The sequence below is a fragment of the Anolis carolinensis genome, chromosome 3 (genome assembly GCF_035594765.1).
Source record: "Anolis carolinensis isolate JA03-04 chromosome 3, rAnoCar3.1.pri, whole genome shotgun sequence".
Lineage (NCBI taxonomy): Eukaryota > Metazoa > Chordata > Lepidosauria > Squamata > Dactyloidae > Anolis > Anolis carolinensis.
This window is the reverse complement of record NC_085843.1, coordinates 269,218,277-269,236,187: the sequence shown is the minus strand read 5'-3', so window position 1 is coordinate 269,236,187 and position 17,911 is coordinate 269,218,277. Positions and strand designations below refer to the sequence as shown.

Below are 17,911 nucleotides of genomic sequence, written 5' to 3'. Positions count from 1 at the left end.
CCGTTCCTTGCATGATTGTGTGGAATCATCTATGTGTCTAATCCAGGAAACAAGATGCATCATTGAGGGGGTGAATGTTTTCTGTGAAGTGTTTCAGGGCCAATATGTATTCTGTCCAAAATGACAGTTGCTGCTTGAAAATGGGGCAATGCTCAGTGCAGCTCTGGTAGAAATAGTATTTAAGCTATCCATTAACCCTTCAGTCTAATATAGGAACAATGTTTGGGGTTTTTGAAGTGTTAACCTTTCTTCAGTCCTGCAATGAAGTGAGATCCTGCAGCCCTTCCCATGCTGCTTTCCTGCAATTATGTTGTCACCATGAAGTCTTCTAGATCTTCCATGTGTTATTCCATTGTTCTTTTGAATTAAATAGTGTTCAAATATAAATCCAGTTCGACTTGAAGAGACTGTAGTTCTCTTAGTCTTTGTTCATGACTAAAGGCCACAGATGAGTTGCTGGTTTTGTCTTATAGTTAAAAAAAAAACTAAATATAAAACCAGTTGTGAATTAGATTTAGGATTCTCCTTGTCAGATCTGAGCTACAAGAGGAAATTGACTTCAAACCTGAGTACAACCTGCACAAGTATCTCTCTGAACTCTTCATTATACAATCCCATTTCTCAGATCGCACCCTTTCAGACAATCTTGGACTTGTCTGCAATAATTATTTAATAGTGATTAATATCAGTTCATTGTTGACTGTTCGACGAACTGAACCTTCAGAATTTGCACTGAAACTCAACTGGATATAGGGGTGCATGAAACCTGTGTAATTTTTAATCAAGTTTTAAAGCAAAATGGTAGTAAAGAGGGCAGACCATATTGACCAAGTTGATCTGTCCTTGTTTCTCACGCAACTCTTTCCTTGCTATCCTTGTAAACCTAGAGATGCATAAAAGTCATAGAGATTTGGGGGGGGGGGGGGGTGAAAGAAAGAATGGAAATGTGAGAACACTGGAAATTTAATGTTTTTTTTCCAATTCCGCTTTCTATAGATGTCCATAGTTTTATTCTGGCTTCTCACTCTCTGGTGGTCACTGTGGCTTACCAGTGATGTGCGTGTAGGTCTTTTGTTTTGAAACCCAGCTCAGAAAGTACTTCCTCTATTAGGTACTCTGTTCTGTTTCTCAAACATTTGGTTTAATGCATTGGACATCACTCAGGAAGTTTCAGACTGTAATATGTTCCAAGGTACATGTTTAGTAAAATAGGGAGCAATGTCCAGGCCTGATTAAGTTTATCGTTCCATCACAAAACTGAACGTACTTAGTTTCTTTTTGTGGCTGTAGAATTTCAGTTAATGGTGAGCAATCGTATGTTCAGGAATCTTTAGCATTGACTTTCATATGGAGGAGACTAGGATTCCTTAGAAAACCATTTTGAAGCCATCAGTCTACACTATGGCTCAATGTATAAGCTCACTCAGGATGCCATAGTTGTAGCACTATAGTTGTAGTGTCAACAAATTTTATTCATTGCTTGATCGGCCACAGTTTTGCATGAAAGTATTTTTATTGCATACTGTGCTTCACAGATTTGATCATCCTCCTTTGACCCTGTTGCATGTAATTGTCTTGACAGCTGCTTATTTGTCAACTTTGTAAGGAAGAGGCATAAAGGAGACATTAAAAAAAGCAACCCTAGTAAGTTCCTGTAGCTTGTTCATTACAGATGATTCCTCCTCACAGGTCAAAGTCGGGAGCAGCTTGCTCTCATCTCCGCTGTAAATGTTATAACCGTGCCAGCTGCTGAATGAGAAACTAGCATGCCAGTGTATTATAATCACTCTGAAAGAAGGGATTGCCTGTTCAAAAGAAGATCTTAGTTGTCAGTGGAGCATGGTAATTGCTTCCACTTCAAAAGCTTCTTTTCTGTTGCAAATGTGACATTTGCATGAATGACCTATATGCAGAATATTTTATTTCATGGTACAGAATTTAGATACCTGGAAATCACAGCTTTCCTTTACACATACATCTTCCAAAACCAAATTGTTAGCCTATATTGTGTTGGATCTACATTATATGGTTTCAAGTGCTTGAGGCACAATGAGAGTGATTTTTCTTGTGATTCATATAAGATATCTTGTAATTTGCAGCACAATGGCAATATTATTGCTCCGTGAAAACAATTTGAAATACTGTGTTCACACTGAAATAACTATAGAAAGGACAAACAAAACCAAGGAAGGAGCACTTATGAAAACAAGCTAGAGGATAGAGACTTATTAATTCAGAAAAAAGACAGCCAAGCAAGGATATAATAGAGGTTCATAAAATTATGAATTGCTTAGAGGGAGTGAATAGAGGTTATGTTTTCATTCTCTCACAAGAAAATTAGAACTTGGCATCACTTAGTGAACTTGATTGGCAATAAATCCAGGACAGACAAGAGAAACAAAACTGCTTTTTCTTACAATGTTTAACTGATTTGGTGAGTTCACAATTATAAATGGAATTGTGGCATTTGGCTTGCATAGTTTTAAAAGGAAATTAGACAAATCCACAGAGCTATAATAGATAAACAGAATATTAGTGTTCAGAGCAGGACTTGGAAAAGATATTTCCTTGGACCTCAATCCAGTTACCAGTCCAAACCAGAGTAGGTTCATTGAATCTATTGCTGAATGATAAGACAGCAGTTAAGAAATCTTGTGAGTCCATGAGTCTACTCTAAAGAAGATTATCAATTGTTTTAGACCAGGGTGAAAATCATATGGCCTTCCAGATTTTGTTGAACTCTTCCTTCCAGCATTTCTCACCATTGTGATATGGCCTAAGGGCTTATCAATAAAATTTATTACTATTATTATCATTGGCTATTCTGGCTAGGGCTGCTGGAATTTACAGTTCAACAACATCTGGAAGCCTAAATGATTCCCACTCTGATTTATGCCTAAAGGCAAGAGTGGGCAAAATGCAACCTTGGGGTTGCATGTGTGCTTTCAGTTATGTTTTTGTGTCCCTTGACTCCTCTGGACTCTCTATAGCAGGGGTCCCCAAACTAAGGCCCATGAGCTGGATTCGGCCCCCCAAGGTAATTTACCTGGCCCCGCCCTCAGTTTTAGACTTAGGATCACCCAAAGTCTGAAATGACTTGAAGGCACACAACAACAACAACAACAACAACAACCCTAATTAACTTGACTATCTCATTGGCCAGAAGCAGGCTCACACTTCCCGTTGAAATCCTGATAGGTTTATGTTGGTTAAAATTGTTCTTGTCTTTTAATATTGTATTGTTCTTTCATTGTTTTTTTTCCACTACAAATAAGACATGTGCAGTGTGGATAGAAATTTGTTCATTTTTTTTTTCAAATGATAATTCAGCTCCTCAACAGCCTGTAGGATTGTGGACCAGCCCTCTGCTTAAAAAGTTTGAGGAACCCTTCTCTAGAGTATAGACTGTCCTTTTCCTAGCAAAGAAGAATAACTTGTTGCTCCTTGATGTCTCCAGAGACAACAAGTTGCCCTTTAAATAGGTCACAAAGCCTATGTTAGTTTTAAAGATAACATTTTTAGAGATGGATGACTGACCATTTTGGTGTATTTCTTTTATTTTTTGATAGTCTATGCAGCCCCTGGAGAGCCCTAGGATTTAAAACTAGCCAGGGTTACCCATCACTGGCTGTTAGTTCCATCAAGACTGGGGGATTCTGGGAATTATGCTCAAAAACGTAATTTTTACCTGTGTAGTTCACAGGTATTGTGGCTAATATTAGTTGTTGCAGATAAGGGTGACAAAAGAGAGACCAATTCTTTATGCTTCCTAGAATTATTTGTTCAGGAATTGTATGAAATGGCACACTGTGCTTGTATTTTTCCTGGACTGTTAGACTTGCTGCAGAAGAACACTTGTGGGCATATGTACCTTCCCTTATCTTTGAATTTACTAGCATCCAAGATTCACAAGCAGACTTGAATTTGGGTACTTTTCTAATTATAAATTAAGTGTTGTGGAGGACACAGTTGCATACTCTCTATGTCATGAACTAAAATGTATGTTTTAAGAGTTTAATTTCTTTAATCCTACCTCCCCAGGTACAGCAGCAATATCTTAATAACCCACCTGTTATTCCTGCTAAGCAATACCACAATTGCAATACTAAACAACTGATGACCTACCTTACTGACAAGGGTGCAGTTCCACAGTCCAACTCTAGTCATTTCTCTCACACATCTAAACCACACAGTAAACAAGACCCACAACACCCACAGGCATTAGACAATTGCAAAAAGGACTTTTGGGACTCTATTCAACAAGCAAGATTGTTGCCTGTTATTAAAGTTTCCATGCCAAGTCCACAAGAAGACTTAAAGAGAAGACCCATATTGGTAAACTCTGAAAACAGACTTGGTTATCAAGAGCGATGGAAAAAGAACAATAATGGAAAATGTAACAAAGGATCTCGGTCACAAGGTTGTAGTCCTGAAAGGCAAACAAGATTAGAAATCAGGTGTGTGTCTTCTCCTCATCTTCCTGACAGTGGTAAGCCACCATTACCTCCATACATAACCAAGAAGAGCTTCCTGGAATATAATGGAAATGAGGAAAGAAAATACCTTCTTTCACCTCTATACCCACAAGCCATTAATTTGTCAAGAAGTACTCCATCCTTAAACAGTGACAGATCAACACCTGAGAACTTCAGTCTAAGTGCTTCCAGCCCAGCCAGTTTCTGGAGAGCAGCAAAGATGCAAGCTGACAAAAGGGCACATCATGCTTCCCTGGAGAGTTTGCTAGAAATCCAGAAACTTCCAACAAAGAGCTTGGCCTCTGCTCAGCAAACAGTATTGCTGCCTGTTATTAAGGTATCCATGCCAAGTCCAAAGGTAGATCTAAACACAAAACCAGTTTTGGTAAACTCTAAAAACAGACATGATTTTCAAGATCAATGGAAACAGAAGAATGACATGAAAGCCTACAAGGGATCTAGGTCACAAGGGTGCAGTCCTGAGATGCAAAGAAAACTGGGTGTTAAGTGTGTATCTTCTGATCTTACCAAAAGATGTAAACCTCCACTGCCTCCATATAAGATCAGCATGAACTTTCAGGAGTATTGTGGACATGCAGAAAAGAAGTACGTTTCTTCACATTTACGCCCAAATGCCATTATTTTTTCAAGGAGCACTCCATCCTTAAGCAATATATTGTAAGCACATGATGACTTCAAGCTAGTTTCTGGAAAACAACGAAGATACCAACTGATCTGAAGAAACGCTATGGATCCTTGGACAGTATCTCAAAAATTGTCAACCTTCTACTGGAAAATAATAGGATAAAGCACAGCATAGTGCCTTGTTCCTTCTTTGGAGTTTTCTCCACAAATGTCTTAGCTGTATGTACTCAGCTTTGTTGCCTTTGTCTTACAGCTCAGCATCTTTCATTTGGTTCCAACTATGATCAGATTTAATCCTCTGAATCTAGCCAGGGTTATTCTTCTTCTGGCATTACTTTGCAGGTGTCTCTGGGTCATTTTCTATGCCTTGTTTTTCTTCCAAGCTTTCTCTTCACATAACTAATGAAAAATTGGCTGTGGGTTGACATATCTGCGTCATCGAGCATACTTGACCTGCAAATTACTGGATAGTGCACTTAAAAGTCACATCTGGTGGGTGAATTTCTCATTGTTGCCATTAAACTGTAGCATTCTTGCCACTATTAATTAGCTGGGGCTTGCTAAGAGGCTTGCATCATGATTGAAATAAAATCCATCAGACAAGCATATCAGATGTTGTTAAACAATCCAGCTGGATGATTCTCAAATATATTTCATAGTTCCTCTGAAAAGTTACCAAAGGTTGCAAAGTTTAATTAACAGTTTGTTTAGATTAATCAATCAAAGGACTTAAGAAAAACCACAAAAGACAGGTATCATAATAGTGCTGCCTGTTGTACAATGGATGGAATGCCTCTGTAAAAAAATATCTGTTGTGATGCATGTGGACATCACTGGAATCTTTCTTTTCTTCACAAATGTTGCTTTAGTAGTCACATCTTTGCAAATTTGTCTGTTTGGCTAAAGTTCTGTCTTACCCAGGAGGAAGTTATAGAAGTAGTATAAGCTATTAGGCTCATGTGGGGACATGAGAGAAGACTCCCACAAAGATGGTAAAACATCAAAAAACATCAGTGTGTCCCCTGCGCAACGTCCTTGCAGACAGTCAATTATTTTACACCAGAAGTGACTTGCAGTTTCTCAAGTCACACCTGACATTAAAAAAAAAAGTATAGGCTAATGCAAAATCTACTGTCAAAATTAAAAGTTGAAACTCTTCAGGTCCCTGACCAAAGGGCTGTATTCGCCCTTGCCGAGGAGGATGTGTGTGAGAGAGTTTTACATTCCAAAATGAGATACCTGTACATATGTAAGTTCAAATCTTAAAGCATTTTTTAAAAAAAAAAAATTAAAAAGCTTCCTGGCATTGAACAAATCTATGGAAACACATTCCAAAGTTGTGTGCAGCATTACAGAGAAAGTTCATCTTTTGTAGCTGATAATTGCTGGTCTCTTATAGAAAGCACTTAGAGAAAGGCTTCCTCTGCTGACCTTAATGCATGAGCAAGTTCCTGCGGGAAGAATTGCTCAGTCTAGTCCACTATTATCTACTCTGACTGGTAGCAACTGTCCAGGTCGCAAGCAAAATAGACCGATAGATCATTTTAACAAAAGATGGCAAGGACTGAAGCTGTATGGAAATGTTCCAAGGCCATAAATTAAGTACCACTGCCTTCAATAAATGTGTGTGATTCATACTATTCTAGAATAGAGGTGTGCTTGATACGTTGTAGTGATTTGAGTGCTGGACTAGGACTCAAGGAAACCAAGGATTGAACCAATTATATCATGGAAACCTACTGAATGACCTTGAGTAAAGTCACATACAGTACTTTTGGTTTTAGGGGATGACAATGTAAACCTCCTCTGAAGAAATCTTGCCAAAGAAACACTGAGATAGGTTTATTCAACATAGTAGTCAAAAAACATACTGCAAAATCTACTTTTAAAAATGCTGCATTCTACATTTATAGAGAACATTATAGAGACCTCAAAATTGTTTCTAAACAGAAATAGCTTTTGGATGTGGGCATACTGCAAAGTACAATAATATTAATAGAGCAATAATATAGTTTTTGATATTTTTATAATTTCAGTAATTTTTTCTTAAAATATTTTGAAATTTTTGTCTCCATAATTAAAGTTGCATACCTTTGGTATTATTACACTACTGTATTTCACAGCTGTGTGACAAACTTTTCTGAAGATAATTATACTTTATTGTAATTACTCTATTTTCTGCTATGCTCAGATGTGGTGATATTTTAAATATGGCTTTGCATAAATATATCTCTATTTATTGTTTAGATTTTTCTTTTCTTTCTTCCTCTTCTTCTTCTTTCTCCTCATTTGAATAGTAAAGGCAGTGTCTCATAATTGTTTCTGAAAAAAATGTTTTAGGTTTCAAAGCTGTTTGCTTTTTAATATGTACAGTTCCTTTTAAAGAGAACATGCCAAAATACTACTAGATCCTTAGAACTAGTTTATAGCTCTTTAGGTTCAGGCCTCAGTGTTTAAGGATGAACTATTAGTTTGCTTGAAATGAGATATTGACAGGCATGTGGAAAGTTTCAATATAAGAATAGGAAATAGTGATGGATAGATAAACTGGAATAAGTAAAATGAGAAATAAATATTCATTTTCATCTTAAGGTCCCCTTCAAACAACACTATTATGGCACTTCAAGGCCACCTTAATTTCTATGGCTTAGTCCTAGATAGGTTTTCACTTTACCAAATAGAATGGCCGCACCAAACTACACATCCCAGGATTCCATATGATAGAATAATGGCAGTGAAGATGGCATCAGTGCTATAATTGTGTAGTCTGAAAGAATTCAAAGAACTCTCTAAAAAGAGATACACAATTTAAAATGTAATACTGGTAGTTAGTCCAGCAACTGGCAGTTGATCATTTATTGTTTATTGTTACCAAGAAGGTAGCTATGTGAAAAGAGAGTTCTATCTTTTTATACAAATGCGAGAATTAAAATGTGTTCATTTCCAAATGAGTATGAATATCTCACTTAGAATGAGTGGTCAGAGGGCTGGGTGTGTGAAATTCCACCCAAAAATGAAATGACTGGTTGGAAGGTACTTGTAGGAATGTAAGGACAGATTTTGCTCTGTAACCATAGTCTATGGTAACCAGAAGTTAGTCTTTTAAAGGGCATTTGACAGCAATTCTTGGTGAGATGTGAAGAATCCTAGTGAACCAGCGGAAGAAGGAAGAGAGAACAACTAACCCTGGGGGTGGCAGTGCCCAAGATAAAAATGATAGAGATCTGCCAATAATTCTGAATCAGCCTTTAGGAAGTAGCTGGTGGCAGAATGACAGCGAGTTGTAGGAGACATTGAAGACTGTAAATGAATTCTAGAGAAGAAGAAGACTCTAGGTGAAGCCTAGAGAGAAAATCCTTGAAAGTCCTTGACAACAGTCAGTCCACCAGAGGAAAGGCTTCTAATTAAGTCTTCAGATTAAGTCATTAGTATTCGGCTTTAAATTAGCTGGAGAGAAACTTTGTGGGGATGAGGATCAATATGGGGTAGAACTTCTGTTATCCCAAAAGCAGCTCCTTAAAGCAACATAAATACGATTCCTTTAAAAATTTCCATAATCTGTGGTTACCAATAGCTGTGTAACATGCCTTATAATTAAGCTAGCAGCTAAGAATGCAGGTAACCATGTCTGCCGTAGTTTTATTGTTTTAAATACATTTACTATAGCTTTATTTTAGTGCTATGACACTCTGGTTTGTTTTGTTTTATCTCCATATTCAACTATTGTAAGCATAAACAATATGTGGTCCTTCAGGTGTTGAGCTACAGCTCTCTTCTGCTGTCCCCAACAGTTTCTGGAGGACACTACTTGCTTAATGGAATATGTTACATGGTATATAGTATATATGAATATGAACTAGGTTAGATTTAGTGTTTTTCCATAAAGTCAATATTAATTTTCTTCAAGAAGGAGGTAGGTAGAAGTAGGATAGGTGTTTCCTCCATATCATCCTTCGATAATTTGGAGGAGTTAAAGTGGCAGGTAACAGAGGGTTCTGAATGGCCTTCCCTTCTTTCTCAAAAGTCCATGAACTAAGTGGTGGTGCTAATGGGTTTTCTGCTAGGGTGATGTTGCTTCAGTTTGAAGTAGGAGTAGAACTTGAAAAAGGGTTACCTGAATCCGCTGGCCAGCAAGTATGTGCAATGGCCATGCTGGCTGACGAGGGAATGCTAGAAATTATAATCCAAAAGTAACTTCTTTAAGGAAGAAAGAGCTCTGTGGATTTCTTTGGTCTTCAGCAGCATCCTCTGCAACCTGTTACATTAATCCTCTTCCTCAAAGCTACTTGTGTTCCTTCTGAGTAGAAATGAAGCAACGAAAGGAATTAGGATACAACCAGAATCGACTCAGGGGGTCTGTTCTCAGCAGACCGTGCCTTCTTTGATTCTATTCACAAGAATCATCGACATACCCAAATTCATAGATTTATTTCATGTGCACAATTTTGTCAAAGGAACAAGAGAAATTCTTTTCAAGTCAACCAGCTCAAAGAAAAATGTTGTAAATTAGAATGCAGCTTTCAGGATTTCATGTTCTTTTATTAATGTTTCCCACACAGACAGAGGAGCAGAGACCTGAAAGATTCTGATCTTTATCAGACACCCTTAGGGCTACAAACACCTACTCCTATGGGAGGGCAAAATAATGTGTTTCTTTTATTTGCTATAAACTGACCTCCTGGACCTCAGCAGCTAGTACTTCATCATCTAAGGAAAATGGTTCTCTTGCTAATTTTTCTGGAATGATGGTTTTAGATGCAAGGGTTAGAGCCCTTTGCAGAAGACGATAGCCTATGAATGTGGGTTTCTTGATACTTAATTAACTAATGATTTATGCTCAAGTACATGGTTAAATAGAAGGTGAAATTTAAATTCAAAAGGATTGAATGTGTTTAATTTTTTACTGGTTTGTATAATATTACTAAAAATATAAAAAGTATAATCATTTGATAATAGTGGTGATTAAAGGGAATTTCTACTTTTTCTTACCTGTAACTGAAGCTAGTCACAGTATAAATAAAGGCTAAATGAATGTTACTTCAAAAAGTGTGGGTTTTTTAGTTGCCTGCCTGCAAAAAATGTTAAATTGCAACATGGGCAAACTTTTGAAAAGTACCTAGGGAAGGGCGGTGCTTGGTGAAAATAGATCTTAAATCCATTTACATAGCAAAACGTTTAATTGATTCCAGCTATTTATGGAAAACTAGGTTTTTGAGATAAGAGGTACGATTCCATCTATAGAATAGAAACCTCTAAATCATATTAGTTTATTCCTTGTGGAAGGGATCTCCAAAACAGGAATCTGAAATGTCTGTTCGCTTGTCTTGTTTTTCAAATCTAAATTGGAGAAAGATAAAACATAGTACAGGTGTATCTTGCACACCATTTTGAAAAGAGTTGGAATGATGCTAGTAAAGTCTATCTGTTGATATTGGGAGAAAAGAGAACAAGACTGATTTGGATAATCTTTGGCCCAGGCTTGAATGATAGGCAAGTTCTCTGAAATTCCTTGCAGATATATTGAAATAAACTTCCCACCAACTGGTCTATATACCAGCGTTTATACAAATGCATCTTTGATGGAAACAAATACTATTTTTTTCTGCCTCCCAACTTGTCCATGTACTGCTATGCAGGATTTTTAAGGAGCTGACAGACAACCCAATGTAGTTAGTTTATTATGTATCTCTTTAAAGTGAAATAAATAACAATAGCTTGTTTGGACATCCCAAATGCTCCAGGTGACTTTTTCTAGCTTCAGATGACCTTGTTAAAAGTTACCAAGGTAGGTACTTCTAAAGGAATATCTAGTTTCCTTACACAAAGATTGTCATTTTGAAATGTACTGATGAGTAAATTATGTAGAGCACTCTTCCACATCAATCTCATTTAACAATAAAATAGTTAGGTGCTGGGTGATGACATCCAGCTCAAAGTTATTTTAATTCTGTTGGCTTGGGCAGGCTGCCAAACTTGGTTTGGCCCATTATTGGATTCTGTCCCAAAATACATTGTGTACTTCTTCTGGTATCAGAGGACAAAACTGGAAATGCCTAAGTATTTTGGCAGGCTTTTCTTCTATCCCATGTTCATTTGGAGGACTGCAGACAAGAAGTGAACAACAATAATAGCCTAGGGTCAAAGAAAATTTATAAACGTTGCAGATATACATGTTGTGACTATGTACGTATGTACATATTTAATATTATGTCATAATAGTTGGGTTGTTTGGGGGTTTTTTTAAGGAGCCAACAATTTAATTTCCTGTGTTGGGTCTGAGAGGCAATGAATTGCAATCATTTTTTTCTGCATGGAGGAAAAGTTCTTCCAGGGGGAGTGGCGGAAGATTCTACTTTTCCAAGGTTTTTGGTTTTTCTATATCCATTCACCTGTGATTACATACTCAACATCATAAAGACAGTCAAAGATTCAAAAGGACCCAGAATTGCTCAGTATTTCTCTTTCTACAGTTTAATAAGGGTATTCGTAATATCCAAATCTAGTTATACCACTTAAAGTTCTATGTTTGTTCAACTATTTTGTAAACCTTTGTAGCACAACATAATTGAGAAGTTTGGTAAGCATCCACTGGTGATGGTAATGGTGATGTTAATTTAGTGGTGATGGTGATGTTAATTTGCATATAGCGTTATTGACATTCTTTAAATTTAAAGTGTGACCTGATTGTTTACATTTGATCGAGATCTGGAAATATATATATTTCTGAAATGGTTCACTCACTTTTTGGCCTTTCTGTTCTCAACATACTCGCCTTTAACGAGGCTTAGATCCTTTATCACTGGAATCTGGCCCTGTCAATTTCTTGCACAAACATTGCCATCTTGTTGCCAGATCCCATCACTTTCTGAAATTTCACTTAAAGCATTTGCTTTGTCATTTATGGTCAGAAAGCCTTTGTCAGAAGAGGTAAGAATCCTCTTAAAATACAAGTGTTGGTCTATGGGTTCAGCGGTCTCTAACCTGGTGTTTCCTAAACTGGGATCCACTTCTTTTCTGCATCAAATCTGAAGGAGTAATCTGTAGGAGGAAAACTTCCCTGCCCTCAGGGGAGCCTGTCCCCTCCTGTTTGTGTGTGAGTCTCTGTTCAGGGCATGCCACCACTGAGATCAGATCATTTGGGTGCATGTCTGCATGTGAGGCAGGCCATAGCTCACTGGCAGAGCATATGCTTTGCATGCAGAAGGACCCAGCTTTTCCAGACATCCCTCTATTATCAGAAGACTCACTGAGCTAAATAAATCATGATGGGACTCAAGAGGAACACTTCCTATATTCCACAATGTCAGTAACAATTGGATGATCAGCAGAAACCTATTCATGCAAGGCATGTCCTGAGTAGGAAATCACAAAAATTCAGCATCTAGCTTCCTTTGCAGGTAGTTGTTTTGGATTCATAGTGTTCTTAAATCCATTTTTCCTGGACACAGTTTGGGAATCACTTCTGTAAGCCTTAAAAAACATTATCCTTTGGATAATGTGATCTTACTGCTGCACCTGCCTTTCTAAAGCTGATGCTGTATCAGTGACTTGTTAGGTGGTCTGTTGGTTTTCAAATGCTGCATATGCTGTACCCTTATCTTTGGGATCATATAAGCCAAAAAAGCCAATCCCCGAGATGCGTTTGACTTTTCTTGGTCTTCACATGCCCCCTTCTTAACTACTCCTATTTTCCATGGGGCTTGCTGTGCTTGCTGTGGCTGGAGCTGTGCAATTTCTAAAAGATGGGATTCAGATTTTGCAAATGACAGCAATTCCTAATCATTGCTGTTGCAATATGGCATAAAAATGCATTTTGGCTGATGATTTGCAATCTCTTGGAGCAATATAAATGTCAGCAATCTGCTTGGGCAGGGAGCCTGGGGAAGGGTAGCTGCTTTATTAAGGAAACTGTGTGAAACCTGTCTAGCCATTTTTAAAAGCCTAAGTGGTGAGGATCTAAATTGGTATCAAAACATTTCAAATGTCTCCTAAAATTAATTTTGGATCATTATGGTCAAAACAGACACTGCTGTAGGCTCTGTGGAACTTGTATGCCAGAGATACTGTATTTCATTGTTTTCTTTGGAAAATAGGGGCAGAGGAATTTTCATATTCGGAAACACATAAGTATTTGATTGGATACATCCATAAAAGTGAATATCACTAAATTGAGGCTGTTGTATTTTGGTCATATCATGAGAAGACATGTCTCACTAGAAAAGACAACAATGCTTAGTAAGATAGAATGCAGAAGGAAAAGAGGAAGGGCACAGTCCATATTGATAGATTTGACCAGAGAAGTCACAGCCCTGGGTCTGTAAGATATGAGCAGGTCTGTTGATGACAGGATGACTTGAAGATCTCTAATTCATGGGATTGCCGCAAGTCCTAGTTGCCTTGATAGCAATTGACAACAGTAAAGGAAAGGAAAATAGGTTGGAGAAGTACTAATTTTAAAAAGACCTCACTTGGAAGTCAAATCAAACATGAACTATGTTTTTGGAAATCTATTGGAAATTTGAACTGAGGAAATGGCTATACAGGTTACATAAAATTGTTATATCCAGTATTACAGATGTTTGTTTGCAGATAGCTAAAGTTCACCATCTTTTTTTTTCTCTTTTATTGCCTCAGGTTGAAGAGCGTTCCAGACTCAACCGGCAGAGTTCTCCTGCAATGCCTCACAAGGTGGCCAACAGGATATCGGATCCAAACCTGCCTCCTCGTTCAGAGTCCTTTAGTATTAGTGGGGTACAGCCTGCCCGAACCCCACCCATGCTCAGACCAGTGGAGCCACAGGTATAGTGGTTTAAAGGAGACACATTTTCTTTGTTGGCAAATGAAACAGGAGTTGATCGATGGTACTCATCCAAGGTAATGGCTTGTGCGAATATGCTTCTTCTACTGTAAACTGGTCCACATGGTCATACCACACAAGCTAGATACAGTAGCTCACATGAAGAACACTGAATTGAGTTAAATGCTTTATTTCCTCACAGATCTGTCAGGATCTTCATGCCATGAGGAACTCATTTTCTTACCTTCCTCTAGTCATCTGTTCATAAACACACAGCGAAGCACCAGCTTTCCCTGTCTTCCCTTGTTAGCTGCTCTTGCTCAGGGACCCTCTACTAAACAGTGACTTAATTGCCAATTTAACGATTGAACTCTAGTCACATAAAATGTAGAAATATGGTTGGGGTTTTGGATGACACTTAGTTTTGACACGAATTATATATATAATAGACATCAAGGACTGCCAGTTTAATAGTAACAGAGGCAAAGGCACTTCCATGAAGAGCTATAAAAGCTCATGCTAAATAAATAAAATAAACAAATAAACTTTTTAGACTTTAAGGGGCTGGAAGATGCTCAGGGCTATCTTGTATTAGTGGGTGCCAACAAAGGTTTTCCCTCACTCATTTAAAGAAGAGAAGGGAAGGGAAGGGAAGGAGCATTGGAATTTGATGGGTGGTCAGAACAACAGTAGGCAAGCATGGGCAATGGAAACACTATGTCTGTTTGGAGAGAAGGGCATGGTGTAATTGAGATCATGTTTAATTCATGGGTCTGTAGCTCTTCATAATAACATAGTCTCAATATACGTGCCATTAACCTTGCAGGGTAAAAACAGAATCTATCTCTTAAAGTTATAGCGATTGCACATTCAAATGAACAATGCATTTGTTGCCATTTTTTCTTTAAAATTGGAAGCATCTTAACTTCCTGTGTCCTGAGTGGAGAAAGTATACCAGGCACAAGAAATTCTGGATAAAAGATGTATTTCACTAGTGACCTGCTATTACATTTTGTCTTCTATATGGGGGTGAATGGTAAATTGAGATAATTTAGTTCAAATAATGGAAACTGCTTCATTGACTGAAAAAATGATCAGTTGCTAGCAAATCTAGCATGTTGGTAGTAATTATCTAAATGTCATTAGAGCAACAAACAATGCTCTTTTTACAGAGTATGTTTAATAATGTGTGAAAAGGAGACTTGCATTTTTGATAATATCTTTTTAGTATAATTCTCAAAATGGGCTGCCAATCTCTCTCTTCTAGTTATTCACTATGTGGCAAACTTGGATTTCCTGCCCTGAAATGTCAATCAGAGTCTGAATTGAATGTGTAGCAATTGAGTAGCTCATTTTGTAGGCAGAAGAAAAGAGTGTTTGCATGTTCATGGTTTCATTCATAAACCAGTTCCATTGCGGACCATCTTGTTGCTTCCTTTCTTCATTTATAGAAGAGATATCATACTATAACGTTGTCAAAGAGAAGCAAATATCACCCTCAATAGCCATCTGGCTGACAAAACTTTAATGAAAGCCTCTTTCCTCTGTAGAATATGTTTGAAAAATACTCCCCTGTCCTAATGGGAGGAAACTTGTTTGAGACAAATGTTGAAAGATCTGTATAAAATGTTGGTCTGCTCCAGTATGGCAATCTTTTTGTTGTTGTTGGGACCTTTACCTCCAGCTGAATTGAAACAAAATATTAGGCAGCGTTTTTTCCCTAAATGTCCCACACTTCTTTTTAAAAGTCTAGTATGTGAAATTTATAATAATCCATTTTGAAAATAATTTTTCAGAAGTCATGTTTCTTACTGAGGCTGGAAGGGGAACTGAAACTCCCTTGTCAGTAAGATAATATATTTATAGAGTCACACAGTGCTTAGGTATCATTGTTACACGTTTCCAAAAGCAGATTGTGGAATCTTCCAAATAAGCAAATCACGCTGAGACTAACTACGGGGCGTTTCTGTTGTTATAGCTGATTGACCAGTTCCATCATTTTTGGAAAAAAATCATTATCATAATAATTTCACATAGCTTCTTCTTTTTTAATTTTACATTATTTCTTTTTTCTTTCCTTTTTGGCAATACAGTGCAACCAAAAAAAGAGGAGTACCAGACTTACAAATAAATCTTGATAAATGATTTATCACACTGATTACTTATCACAGTAGATACACAACAACTACTAACAATTTTGACATTTCACCAAAGTATGAAACTCCTGAAAACAGCCATGTCTTACTTGCATTTTTTCTTTCCAACAAGAAACAAATCCCTAAGAAAATTCCATATGAATAAGTGAAAACAGGTCTCCTCTGTTTTTGAATCTATCCTAATATGCAAAACAGAACAAACATTTCATACATAATTTCCTTAAATCATTCCACATGATCATATAATTAACAATTGGACAATGTATAAGTAGTGAGAGAGAGAATTAAGGCTAATTGAGGAATTTCATCTTTGGCATTTCCTGACCTTATTTTGCTCTATATTTGAAACTCTGAATCTTCTTTCTATAGTTTTTGATGACATTTTTTTTTACAAAAAAGCAACCCAAAAATAAAGGGTGCAATACCCAAATAAGAAATTATTTATTTTTTGAATAAGTGCTTTGCAACTATTCCTTTGATTATTTTTTTTTAAAAAATACATTTTTCCCAATTTATACTGATAATTTTGTTTTAACTTGGTGCTTAGATTCCACATCTGGTCAGTGTGAAATCCCAAGGACCTTCCTTGCCTGCCTCTCAGTCACTGCATGAACAGCCTACCAAGGGAATGGCAGGGTTTCAGGAGGCTCTGACGGTGACCTCTCACCGCACTGAGATGCCAAGGCAGAACTCGGACCCCACCTCCGAAAACCCTCCTCTCCCCACTCGTGTCGAAAAGTTTGACCGAAGTTCTTGGTTACGACAGGAGGAAGACATTCCACCAAAGGTAAAGATTGTGTCGCTGCTCATTTGAAAGATTTGGAATAGGAATTAGGTGAATTCAGCTGCAGTGGCACCTTAGAGTTTATCCATACACTGCGTATTGGCTCTCCTTACACCAGGGACTCTCACAATATACACACATATGGGTTGGCATGTATCCTGAAATGTTCTTTAGAAACATGAATCAGGACTCTTTGGGGGAATGTAGTTCAGAATATGCAAGGTGTCTCAAGTTCATCTCCCATTGAACATCTGACATCTTCCATTAAAAAGGTGCAGATGATGTCAAAAGTCACCTACAACCCTGATGAGCCATGGCTAGTCAGCACAACCAGTGGTGACTAGGTCTCAAACCTATATAAATGTACGCATGGAAATTAGTCATACATACATATAACCTATCCCCAGCTTAAGTGACCCCTTGGAAAATTCCAATGGATCTCAATGCTGATATCATTTTGCATCTGACTCTGAGGATGCAGCCAGATGCTTCTCCAAACCTACCTGCTAATTGCAAAGTACAGATTGACCATGCTGAGTATTCTCAGGTGCTTTACAATAAGTTGAAGGCCCAAATTTGGGAAATATGGATGGAGAATTCTAACCTTTGCAGTGCACAAAAAAAGGACATCCACACTCATAAGGGAAAGGTCTTCATATGCAGATGTCTCTAATGGAATTCCGGTCATGGTCTGATATGAGAGAGGAGAGCTTTGTATTTTCCTTTATGAGCCATGGATTCTTGGCACAAGTGAGAAATCTGTTGTATAAAATGTAAAATGCATCTTAGCTGTGAGTTAGCCTGGATAGAACAAATGTTCATAGAATGGGGGATGGCATCAAAAGTCGCTAAGCACCACCTGACATCTGTTAATGTTAACCTTTGCCATTTTGAAACAACTAAATGAAAGAGCACCAAAAAAAGACAAAAGGATCCATCTATGTCCAGCCAGCTGACTAATTTGAATACTATCTTAAACTCAGATATTATTCCAGCTTTGTCTAGGTTTCCTTTCAGGGCTTGCAATGTATCACAAAAAACAGTTAAAACTAGG

General features: G+C 37.6%; 1 protein-coding gene across 7 annotated transcripts in view; it reads left to right on the top strand.

Moving 5' to 3' along the window:
- Positions 1 to 17,911, top strand: part of tnik (TRAF2 and NCK interacting kinase) — a 328,667-nt gene that overhangs the window by 254,837 nt on the left and 55,919 nt on the right. For 6 of the 7 annotated variants that reach the window (XM_016992005.2, XM_062977521.1, XM_008106033.3 and 3 more), the window contains 2 exons: positions 13,755 to 13,919; positions 16,621 to 16,860. In XM_016992005.2, the coding sequence (XP_016847494.1) occupies positions 13,755 to 13,919; positions 16,621 to 16,860 (405 nt within the window). The remainder of the gene's footprint in view (positions 1 to 13,754; positions 13,920 to 16,620; positions 16,861 to 17,911) is intronic. The other variant, XM_062977522.1, reaches the window with a different exon arrangement.